Source organism: Sinohyriopsis cumingii, chromosome 7 (genome assembly GCF_028554795.1).
Source record: "Sinohyriopsis cumingii isolate HCF-2022 chromosome 7, ASM2855479v2, whole genome shotgun sequence".
Classification (NCBI taxonomy): domain Eukaryota; kingdom Metazoa; phylum Mollusca; class Bivalvia; order Unionida; family Unionidae; genus Sinohyriopsis; species Sinohyriopsis cumingii.
Genome location: NC_142967.1, coordinates 17,933,617 through 17,947,097, shown reverse-complemented (window position 1 = coordinate 17,947,097; position 13,481 = coordinate 17,933,617). Strand labels below are relative to the sequence as shown.

Below are 13,481 nucleotides of genomic sequence, written 5' to 3'. Positions count from 1 at the left end.
CGTAATGGCCCTTACAATCTATAACAAAAATTAACACACAATATGGGTATAAGTAATGGCCCTTACAATCTATAACAAAAATTAACACACAATATCGGTATACGTAATGGCCCTTACAATCTATAACAAAAATTAACACACAATATCAGTATATGTAATGGCCCTTACAATCTATAAAAAAAAATTAACACACAATATGGTATATGTAATGGCACTTACAATCTATAACAAACATTAACACACAATATGGTATACGTAATGGCCCATACAATCTATAACAAACATTAACACACAATATGGTATACGTAATGGCCCATACAATCTATAACAAACATTAACACACAATATGGTATACGTAATGGCCCTTACAATCTATAGCAAAAATTAACACCCAATATGGGTATACTTAACAAGGGTTTTTAACATTTTTAGTAATGGTGACCATATTTTATGTCAGACTGGCATACTTTTCAACAAATGTTTGAAAGATCTTAATTCCAGGATGATTTGTGCCATATTTAGTCAAAACTCATCTGGTGAATTTTAGAATAAGTTTAAAATAACAATTACTGATGGATGCATTACTGATGACAAGATGAATGCTGTAAATTAACTTGACCTTGCATTTAGATGAGCTAAAAATTATACTTTCACCAAGGGACCAATGAACCAGAATACCAGAGGCTATATTATTTTTTAAATATAATATGGAAATTGTTACCAAGGAAACCAATCCTTTCAAACTTGGTGGCTGGATGGAATGATGATCCTGAAGCTTCTCACAAAAAAATGCTGTTAACACATCAGCTGAAATAGATTGAAAAGCAAAATATGTTAAGTGAGGAAAAATGTAGTGCTCATCAGCTATAACCCTGTTTTTGATTACCATACAAATGAACTATATTAGAAGGGAGATAACCTCATAGAGTTTTGCTACAAATATAACAGGGTAGGTTGTCCACAAAGTCACAATAATAACGCACTGAATGATATGAAATCACATTCTAAATGGTTTTCATTGTCTGAGAACTAAAATAAACTTGAACAAGAAATAATAAGAGACCAAAAAAAGTCTGCCACCTAACGGATCCATGCTAATACACCATTTGAAGGAATGAGTTATGTCGAGGGGATTAATAGTGAGGGAATTCTTTATTGTTGTTTGGAAAGAACAAAAACATTATAACATTCAAATACAGTAAAACCTGGCAATAACAGCCACATATGGGAAAAAGCAAAACTGGCTTTTGTACACAGGTGGTCTCTGTCGACAGGCTCACCTGTGACAATTGGTTTTTGTTGTTATTGTTGTTTTGGGTTTAATGCAATTTTTCAGCACATCATAGGGTACACAAGGCAGCCAGTACAACTGGTGAAGGGTGCTTCCTGGAAAACCCTGGTAGGAACCATCAACCATGGGAAATTACTGGCAAGCTTTCTCACATACCCACATTGGCTGAGCCAGAGATCTGAACCCATGTGAATAGAGGTGAGATGGTAGAGATTTGTCAAGGTGAGCACTTTAAACTACATGGCCACCAGAAGCCAATAAGTGGTTTCTGAACAAATCCCATACATTTATTATTATTATCAGTATCATTTAGACTGTTTTCTGTGAGTTATTCAATAAAAATCATAAAACATGCATGTTGTTTCCTCCCAAATTTATGTTCCACACAAGATTATCCTGCTTACTTTAATCCACCCTAAAAATTAATCCTATTTTATTTTGTACACAATGATGAAACACTAAGTTTGATACTGTCTAATGGTTTAAATATGACAATAAGACAAAAGAATGAGTTTCTGGTCAGCCAACTTGTTGCAATGAAAACAATATCTGCATAATCCAGTTGCTCAACACACCAAGATAAAAAAAAAAGATGGTTTATGTGAGAGGCCCATGATGAATAGAGAATTAAGAGAAGCCATATATGGCTATTCTATTCGACCCAACTTTACCTGTATTTACAGGTAAGTTTTACATACTGAATGACTCATGACAATAATGAAAATTATCTCCTCTAACAGAAAAACTTTTTTCATCTGAAATAACTTTAACCCACAAATAAACAGATGAAAATATTGAATCCTGTCAAACTGGCATAAAAGGCAGCTTCCATTTCCACTGTGATAACATGACTACTTTTCCCACTATCCAGCTAATGAAATATTTTGATGTTCTACCCTAAAATTCTTCCACTGTGATAACATGACTACTTTTCCCACTATCCAGCTAATGAATTATTTTGATGTTATACCCTAAAATTCATCCACTGTGATAACATGACTACTTTTCCCACTATCCAGCTAATGAATTATTTTAATGTTCTACCCTAAAATTCATCACTTTCACATTTGACATATTGAAACCTATGAGTTACATTGACAATTTGACTGGAGTACCCCTATTCCTTTATCTAAGTAATGCCTTCCTTATAAAGCAAGAATTTAGTTTGAACAGACTGAGCTCCAGAGACTGTTTAAGGCAGGGAGAAACCATTGTTTGATGAGTAAAAGAGCTGGATTATGTCTACAGAAAGCTGTTGACCTTTACACACATAACATTTATACTGGAAATAATCTGGGGTGAAATTAGAATAGCTGTTGTAATGAGGTGACATCTCTGTAAAGGTGACAATTTTATTATTTTATTATTTAGTTATTATTATTTTAAATCCTTTCTTCATGAACTTGTTCCCTGCAGCATGGATAAAATTAATTTAAAAACAACGCAGTGCTCAATATCTCTAATGTCAACTGTGTTATGTGTCGGTATCAGTTAAATGTATGCAGCAAAACCATAAAATCATCCATACTCACTTTAAAAATGTGACTTAATGCCTTAGTTACACCTGGTGTGGGGTGAGGTTGGGGATGGGGGTGGACTTAACTATATCTTTTGACAGTAAAGTCCCTGTCTACTGCATGCAAACATATTTATTTCATGATGTCAATTTTTTGGACCATCTAGTTGCTTTTCCTCTGTCTTACAGACAAGCTGGTCAATCTGATGGACCATCTAGTTGCTTTTCCTGTCTTACAGACAAGTTGGTCAATCTGATGGACCATCTAGTTGCTTTTCTTGTCTTACAGACAAGCTGATCTATCTCATGGACCATCTAGCTGCTTTTCCAAAGTTGGTCAATTTTTTACACCATCTAGTTGATTTTCCTCTGTCATACAGACAAGTTGGTCAATCTTAAGTGCCATCTAGCTGCTTTTCCTGTCTTACAGATGAGTTGGTCAATTTCATGAACCATCTAGATGCTTTTCCTGTCTTTCTGGCAGCTGGTCAATATGATGGACCATTTGTTGCTTTTCCTGTCTTACAGACAAGTTGGTCAATCTGATGGACCATCTAGCTGCTTTTCCTGTCTTACAGACAAGTTGGTCAATCTGATGGACCATCTAGTTGCTTTTCCTGTCTTACAGACAAGCTGGTCAATCTGATGGACCATCTAGCTGCTTTTCCTGTCTTACAGACAAGTTGGTCAATCTGATGGACCATCTAGATGCTTTTCCTGTATTACAGACAAGTTGGTCAACCTGACGGACAATCAAGTTGCTCTTCCTGTCTTACAGACAAGTTGGTCAATCTGATGAACCATCTAGATGCTTTTCCTGTCTTTCTGACAGCTGGTCAATATGATGGACCATTTGTTGCTTTTCCTGTCTTACAGACAAGTTGGTCAATCTGATGGACCATCTAGATGCTTTTCCTGTATTACAGACAAGTTGGTCAATCTGATGGACCATCTAGATGGTTTTCCTGTATTACAGACAAGTTGGTCAATCTGATGGACCATCTAGATGCTTTTCCTGTCTTACAGACAAGTTGGTCAATCTGATGGACCATCTAGCTGCTTTTCCTGTATTACAGACAAGTTGGTCAATCTGATGGACCATCTAGCTGCTTTTCCTGTCTTACAGACAAGTTGGTCAATCTGATGGACCATCTAGATGCTTTTCCTGTCTTACAAACAAGTTGGTCAATCTGATGGACCATCTAGCTGCTTTTCCTGTCTTACAGACAAGTTGGTCAATCTGATGGACCATCTAGCTGCTTTTCCTGTCTTACAGACAAGTTGGTCAATCTGATGGACCATCTAGTTGCTTTTCCTGTCTTACAGACAAGTTGGTCAATCTGATGGACCATCTAGCTGCTTTTCCTGTCTTACAGACAAGTTGGTCAATCTGATGGACCATCTAGCTGCTTTTCCTGTCTTACAGACAAGTTGGTCAATCTGATGGACCATCTAGATGCTTTTCCTGTATTACAGACAAGTTGGTCAACCTGACGGACAATCAAGTTGCTCTTCCTGTCTTACAGACAAGTTGGTCAATCTGATGGACCATCTAGATGGTTTTCCTGTATTAGAGACAAGTTGGTCAATCTGATGGACCATCTAGTTGCTTTTCCTGTCTTACAGACAAGTTGGTCAATCTGATGGACCATCTAGATGGTTTTCCTGTATTACAGACAAGTTGGTCAATCTGATAGACCATCTAGTTGCTTTTCCTGTATTACAGACAAGCTGGTCGATCTGATGGACCATATAGTTGATTTTACTGTCTTACAGATGAGTTGGTCAATCTCATGGGTCATCTACTGCCAAACTTTGTGATGGAAACAAACTGAAACAAAACTTAAATGAAACACTAATGGATTGGAGGGTTCAGGTGAATCTTATTAAATATGGAATATAACCATTTGTATTTTACTGCTGAAGTCATACCAGACTAAATAGTCTGCATAATATAACCATTTGTATTTGACTGCTACAGTCATACCAGACTGAATAGTCTGCATAATATAACCCAGGGATCGTCCTAGGCTTCGCCAATGTCGCAAATTGCAATTTTTTTCCTTACTGGCGACAAAAATATCCCTTCTGGCGATTTTTTTGGCGACAGACTTTTTGGTTATTTAATTTGTACATAACAATCATGGATTTGGACTGGATAAATTAAAAGGGAGAATGAAAGGAAGCCACAAACTTGACTAAGCAATGCATTGGAATCAATCTGTTACACAAACGATCCTTTGTTCGTATTGACAACCCCATCTTTACAGTCCATTGTTCCATCATAATCAGCTTATGCTGACATCTGGGCTGAGTACTGTATGCTGTGTTACAGTCAATCATGCTACCGAACTATACCTACAAGTGACCGACTTCTGAAGACGCGAATAGAACAGATACAATTAATTGAATGGCTAATCCTTCTGTTGTTTTTTTTTTTTTTTTACATATACCAATACAATAGTTTTGTTGAATCTTCATAGAAAACTGATAACCTTTGAAGAACCGACTACTGCGTATAAATACAAAGCAAATGGAAAAAAATCTCAATCACAATTATATCTGTCGCCAGTGCAGCATTTTACTCAATGATCTTTTCCTTTTGCCATCAATCCGTGTTATGGCTGCAGAGACAAACTCCGCAACAAGAAATAGCCAAAAAAAACCAGTTTTGCGTAATTAATAATTATTATTTATTTCTCAAAATACGGGAGTGAAAGAATCCCTAAATTGGGTGTGAATTTATGCTTATATATATGGTCCAATATTGCCAGGTGTTGACTCGTGTAAGTTTCATTCGTGGGAATGGAGATCCTATTTTGCTTGTCGAGAAAATTTATACAGCATTCAGTGATTATTCTTGGGATTTAGGAAGCAATTCACTACAAGCTTTGTGAAGCTAGCCATAAAGGGGGGTGGGGCTGCTGAGAGACTACTGATGTCACCTGTCAGCACTGTAGACTGTGAACGTGGATTCAGTAAGATGAACCTCATAAAAACTGACATCAGAAATAAACTCTGCATCTCATCTCTCGAGAATTTAATGAGAATCAGCATGTACAGATGTGAAAAATTAGACTTTGAAACTGCATTCAACAAGTGGGCAGCTCTAAAATCGCGACGGATCTTCATGTAACACTTTGTAACATTTTGTTAATGCTTGTTGTAATTAGAGTATTAACTAACCCATCTTTTGTAATTTTCATTGCCTGTTACATTAATAGACTAAATTAACACTTGAAAAAATGTACACTACTTGTTCTAGCGACACTTTTTGAAAATTGGCGACAAAATATTGAGGTTGGCGATTTTTTTGGCAACAGCTTTTTAAAAGCCAGGACCATCCCTGTAACCATTTTGTATTTTACTGTTAGTCATACCAGACTGAATAGCCTGCATAATATAACCATTTGTATTTGACTACTAGTCATACCAGACTGAACAGTCTGCATAATATAACCATTCGTATTTGACTGCTACAGTCATACCAGACTAAATAGTCTGCATAATATAACCATTTGTATTTGACTGCTAGTCATACCATACTGAATAGTCTGCATAACATAACCATTTTGTATTTTACTGCTAGTCATACCATACTGAATAGTCTGCATAATATAACCATTTGTATTTGACTGCTAAAGTCATACCAGACTAAATAGTCTGCATAATATAACCATTTTGTATTTTACTGCTAGTCATACCAGACTGAATAGTCTGCATAATATAACCATTTTGTATTTTACTAAAGTCATACCAGACTGAATATTCTGCATAATATAACCATTTGTATTTGACTGCTAGTCATACCAGACTGAATAGTCTGCATAATATAACCATTTTGTATTTTACTAAAGTCATACCAGACTGAATAGTCTGCATAATATAACCATTTGTATTTGCTAGTCATACCAGACTGAATAGTCTGCATAATATAACCATTTTGTATTTTACTGCTAGTCATACCAGACTGAATAGTCTGCATAATATAACCATTTGTATTTGACTGCTACAGACATACCAGACTGAATAGTCTGCATAATATAACCATTTTGTATTTTACTAAAGTCATACCAGACTGAATAGTCTGCATAATATAACCATTTGTATTTGACTGCTAGTCATACCAGACTAAATAGTCTGCATAATATAACCATTTTGTATTTTACTGCTAGTCATACCAGACTAAATAGTCTGCATAATATAACCATTCTGTATTTTACTGCTAGTCATACCAGACTGAATATTCTGCATAATATAACCATTTGTATTTTACTACTACAGTCATACCAGACTGAATAGTCTTCATAATATAACCATTTGTATTTTACTACTACAGTCATACCAGACTGAATAGTCTGCATAATATAACCATTTGTATTTTACTGCTACAGTCATACCAGACTGAATATTCTGCATAATATAACCATTTGTATTTTACTGCTACAGTCATACCAGACTGAATATTCTGCATAATATAACCATTTGTATTTTACTACAGTCACACCAGACTGAATAGTCTGCGTAATATAACCATTTATATTTTACTACAGTCATACCAGACTGAATAGTCTTCATAATATAACCATTTGTATTTTACTACAGTCACACCAGACTGAATAGTCTGTATAATATAACCATTTGTATTTTACTACAGTCATACCAGACTGAATAGTCTTCATAATATAACCATTTGTATTTGACTGCTACAGTCATACCAGACTGAATAGTCTTCATAATATAACCATTTGTATTTGACTGCTACAGTCATACCAGACTGAATAGTCTGTGTAATATAACCATTTGTATTTTACCGCTACAGTCATACCAGACTGAATATTTTGCATAATATAACCATTTTGTATTTTACTGCTAGTCATACCAGACTGAATATTCTGTATAATATAACCATTCTGTATTTTACTACAGTCACACCAGACTGAATAGTCTGCATAATATAACCATTTGTATTTTACTACAGTCATACCAGACTGAATAGTCTGCATAATATAACCATTTGTATTTTACTACAGTCATACCAGACTGAATAGTCTTCATAATATAACCATGTGTATTTTACTACAGTCATACCAGACTGAATAGTCTGTATAATATAACCATTTGTATTTGACTGCTACAGTCATACCAGACTAAATAGTCTGTATAATATAACCATTTGTATTTGACTGCTAGTCATACCAGACTAAATAGTCTGCATAATATAACCATTTGTATTTTACTACAGTCATACCAGACTGAATAGTCTTCATAATATTTCTCTAACTTTTCTTGCCTTTGCTTGTCACAAGAGAATATATATATCAACTAACCCATGAAAAAATCATACTGTTTGCTTTTATAAGCATAATCTAATTGACTGAAGTAGTAATACAGCATAATGTACTGCTCTGGCACTTAACAAGAAACTAATCATAAATAAAAGACAATACTTCAGTGCTAATATAAGATGCTTTTCTTGTTTAGGTATCAGTTATCTGCATTCTGCAAATATTGGAAATGACCCCAATTCAGCAAAACAAAGAACAGCGTGCATACTGCCACCTACAACAAAGTTGTTATACTAGCTAAATAATGCAATTACTATATGGGGGCCAAAACAATATCTGAAATGAAACATGACAAAGCATCTAATGAAAATCACTAACATGGTTATAGTTATGGTTATGGTTATAGCATTAATGATCATGGCTGGGTATTTACGGATGCAAATTTTTTACCTAACTCATAATGTAAATAAAGTACAAGTGATTAGGTATCAATGTACACATCAACAAATACCTAACCAAGATCAATTAATCCTTATAATTTAACTTTCCTTCCTTCTGCCATCATTTCAATGAATTTCATCAAGAAAGCATCAGAATGTAGATGACTTGTACTTTTATTTCACTGCACCAGATTATGTAGCTCCGTCCTGACTAGCCATGAATTGTTGACTCTTGTATAGTATTATAGGGTAGAGTGTCAGAGTAGGTCATTGCAGTGATCTTAGGAACCTGGCATGGTCATTTTATTAAATTTTCTTTTGGCTGTTGTTTTTGAACCAGACTATTCGTTTTTTTCAACATTATGCTTGCATATGGTGCGTGTTGTCTTAGCATTCTTTGTTCTTGCTTTCTACACATTTTGATTATAAAAGTGTCCATTATAGCCAGATTGCCTGCTCCTCATATGACCCTGACCTTTAATAACAGCTGTTGGAAGATACTGTCAAAGCAAAATGCAATAATATTTTAATGTAGACTGGCTTGTAAAGCCTGCTTTCTTTGGTAAAAAAAGAGTGAGTGTTGGAGTGCAGGTGGGACTGTGCAATTACACTGATTTAACTTCTAATGGGTGATTTTAATCAGGGGTTACACATTTTTATCAGGAATAAAAGCGTGGTTGGGTGGAGGCTTGTTGTTCTAATTAATATGGTGTAAGGAGTTGGCATAGATAAAGTTTCACATAAAATGATCTAGAAACTAGGAACCACAGGTATTCTGCTGAATTTACTGATGTGTAACAAAAAGTCCAGATCACTATCACATGATCCTTGATATCCAATCAGATTGCAGAAAACTCAATCAGCTCTTAAAATTATGAGTCTATGAAGTTTGATATCCATTTATTCTTTGGAAAGGTAACTTGGGCACTTGAAAACAAACCCCCTCCTTAATATTTTAACTTCTAAACGATATGCCAAGCAAATTCAGTGGGACCTGACATTACATGTCCTCTACATTATAAGAATTACCTGCTGCCAATTAACAAGCTCATCTGGATCATCAACATGAAACTATTCCACTATTGTGTTTATCAAATAGGCACTTGCCCTTCCATGGATGAAATTTTTTCTTCCCAATGATAGATTTTTCCTTCCAAAATTACATCTTCCTACACCTCTTCATGGCTGACACTAATTTTGCATCTTTCAAGCACATGCCATTAAAGGTCTGGATTTGTATGGTCTAAATATTTTCTAGACACAACATTTACATTTTCTATCACTCTCTTGTTAATATTACATTTACCTGTATCGGTTTGAATATAAATTCACCTGTACAGGTTTAAATATACATTTATCTGCCTTTGGGGCTGCCACTAAATTTAAATGGTCAAAAACCTATTGCAGTCTTTACTCTGTTACATGTTTAGGGTCTCATAAACAGTAACAAGGAAAAAAAGTGAAGACAACAAGCTTTGGAAAATTTAACAAATAATTTATTTCCCTAGAAAAACAACATAGAAATGAAAAAAATTGAACTTACGGTCTTTAAGAATGAAATGCAACAATAATCCAAGAATTAAAAATTAGAAGTTCTAGTAATAAAACTTTCTAATGAATCTGAGTTCGAGTCCTGATGAAAATCCAAAATGGAAGGTGATGACTGTAGCCAGTAGAGTATTGACATGTTAACAGTACTTTGTTAAACCACAGAAAATAATATTCAGGTGTTTGAATTCTGAATAAAATTTCAATAAGTGTCTTAGTCCAAGAATTCTGTATGAGCACTTTAATAATCATAGACAAAGGAATTAATAATTCCACAAAACAGGTCTAACTAATTTCTGGAAAATGTCAAATTTCAGTAAACAAAATTACATTATTATAACATGTAACAGAATAAAAAATATTAAAACTAACAAACAAACAGTTAAATTAAATCAAATATAAATTAAATCAAATATACATAACAACTCTGACATACAATTTTTCACTACTTACAAGCTGGTAAATTTTTCTAACCACCATCATTGATGTGATTACATCCCTGGTAGAGGTATCTATATAGTGCTTATTTTAATGAATTGAAATAAATAAATTTGCTGTCATATAGTCAAAAACAATAATTGCAGTTGAAGTTATATATTAATCATAATTCAATGCTATTTTTGAAATAATGTATTTTCTTTTTCATTAACATATATCTTAAATAAGAAATGATATGAAAGAAACAGATCTTTCCATTTCATGCTATCAAAAATGAAAATCCCCACCTTGATAAATGCATTCTATGAAAATTCAGACCTTAGTATATGTATTCTATTGAAATCCCAGTGGCCTAGTGGTTAGAGTGTCCACCTTGGATGCAGGAGGTCATGAGCTCGATCCCGAGTCATACCATAGACTTACAAAAATGGTACTAACAGCTGCCTTGCTTGGTACTCAGCATTGAGAGTTTAGTATTAGGACTGGTCAGCCTGGTGTCAGGATAATGTGAATGGGTGGGACATCATGCCACATGTCTGTGACATGATGCCCCAGTGCTAGACATCACTATAAACTGTCACACTAAAGACATCGTAGCAATTAATTTATTCATTCGAAATTCCCACTTTGGTAGATGCATTCTATATAAATGAAAAGGAGCATAAACATTAAATGGACACAACTGATGCAAATCAGAAAGCATTACTAAAACCATAAAGGAAACAAGAGATGGCAAAAGTAATGCAAATATGAATGGAATGCAAATGGAATGACAATGAAGTGCAAATGACTGCAAACAAAATGACAATCAAATGCAGAATGAATGTCAACAGAATGACAATCAAATACACAATGAATATGAACAGAATGACAATCAAATACACAATGAATGTGAACAGAATGACAATCATATGCACAATGAATGTCAACAGAATGACAATAAAATACACAATGAATGTCAACAGAATGACAATCAAATGCACAATGAATGTGAACAGAATGACAATCAAATGCACAATGAATGTGAACAGAATGACAATCATATGCACAATGAATGTCAACAGAATGACAATCAAATATGAAAAGAATGTCAACAGAATGACAATCAAATACGAAATGAATGTCAACAGAATGACAATCGAATACACAATGAATGTCAACAGAATGACAATCATATGCACAATGAATGTCAAAAGAATGACAATCGAATACACAAAGAATGTCAACAAAATGACAATCAAATGCACAATGAATGTCAACAGAATGACAATCAAATGCACAATGAATGCAAATGGAAAAAAAATAAAATGCAATGACTGCAAAACAATGACAATCAAATGCACTGTCTGCATACAGTATGACAATAAAATGCAAAAAGAATGTAATTGAAATGAAATCAAAAGCTGAGTGTATGCAGACAGAATGGCATTGATATACAGAAAGAATGCAAATGGAATAAAAATGAAATGCTGAGCATACACACTATAAATGTCTGTTTGGTAGTATTCCCTGTTTCAGAGTTTGTATTAAATTTAGTATAGCATTACATTTCTTCTTTGTATTAGTAACCAAACTATATCTAGTAAAAAGGAATTGACACGGGTGATAAACAATGGACACTGGTAATAAAGAAAGGAGGAACCTGGAGATAAAGAAGAATGGATGCTAGCAATAAAGAATGGATGGTGGTGATAAAGAATCGGCACTGGTTATAAAGAAGAATGGACACTGGTGATAAAGAAGAATGAACACTAGCAATAAAGAATGGACACTGGTTAAAAAGAAGAATGGAAACTGGTGATAAAGAATGGGCACTAGTGATAAAGAATCAACACTGGTGATAAAGAAGTATGGACACTAGTGATAAAGAATGGACACTTAGACACTTGTTATAAAGAAGAATGAACACTGTTGATAAAAAAGAATGGACACTAGTGATAAAGAAGAATGAATGCTGTTGATAAAGAAGAAAGGATAGTGGTGATAAAAAAGAATGGACACTTGTGATAAAGAAGAACTGACACCGGTGATAAAGAAGAATGGATACTAGAGATAAAGAAAAATGGATACTGTTGATAAAGTAGAATAAGCACTGGTGATAAGAAGAGCGGACACTGTTTATAAAGAAGAATTGACACTGGTGATAAAGAATGGAGACTAGTGATAAAAGAGGATGGACACTAGCGATAATGAAAAATGGACACTGGTGATAAAGAGAACTATTATTACTATAATACAGACTGAGTAATTCATTAATAATCTCCTAAATACCTCATCAAAATCTCGCAGTCTGCCAGTAGCAAATATAGACCATTTCTGCCACATCATAACTGGTATCCTGCCAGTAGCAAATATAGGCCATTTCTGCCACATCATCATAACTGGTGGCCTCCCAGTAGCAAATATAGGCCATTTCTGCCACAGTGTAATGAGAAGGAGATAAGCGTAATTTTCCTATGATTAATCCTTGAAGTTTGTCTGATAATTTTCTTAAAAAGAGGAACTGGGTTTAAAAATTTCTCACAAACATTTATTTATAAAAAAAAACAATTTGTTAACATCTGGTTAAAGTAGGATGGGCTTATCATCATGCATGTGCTTAGTGTGGGAATATTATGGAAGCTTGGTATTCATATAGGCTTATTATAGGAGCATTATGGTAGTAGGATATTCATATGGGGTTGGTGTGGAAACATTATGGTAGTTGGGTATTTATATGGGCTTAATGTAGGAGCATTATGGTAGTAGGGCATTTATATGGGCTTATTGTTGAAGCATTATGGCAGTAGGGTATTTATATGGACTTAGTGTGGGAGCATTACGGTAGTAGGGTATTTATATGGGCTTATAGACCATTCTTAGAATATATTCATATATTCATGTGACCCTGGGTCAGCGAATCCAAAACGAGGCTAATATAGGCACCAGTTTCATTTTACCTCGCAACCATGGCTGCTACA

General features: G+C 34.4%; 1 protein-coding gene across 1 annotated transcript in view; it reads right to left on the bottom strand.

Moving 5' to 3' along the window:
• LOC149794792 (MMS19 nucleotide excision repair protein homolog) overlaps positions 1-13,481 on the bottom strand; it is a 128,110-nt gene that overhangs the window by 95,195 nt on the left and 19,434 nt on the right. The window contains exon 4 of the mRNA XM_089964444.1: positions 722-807. Coding sequence (XP_089820570.1) covers positions 722-807 — 86 coding nt within the window. The remainder of the gene's footprint in view (positions 1-721; positions 808-13,481) is intronic.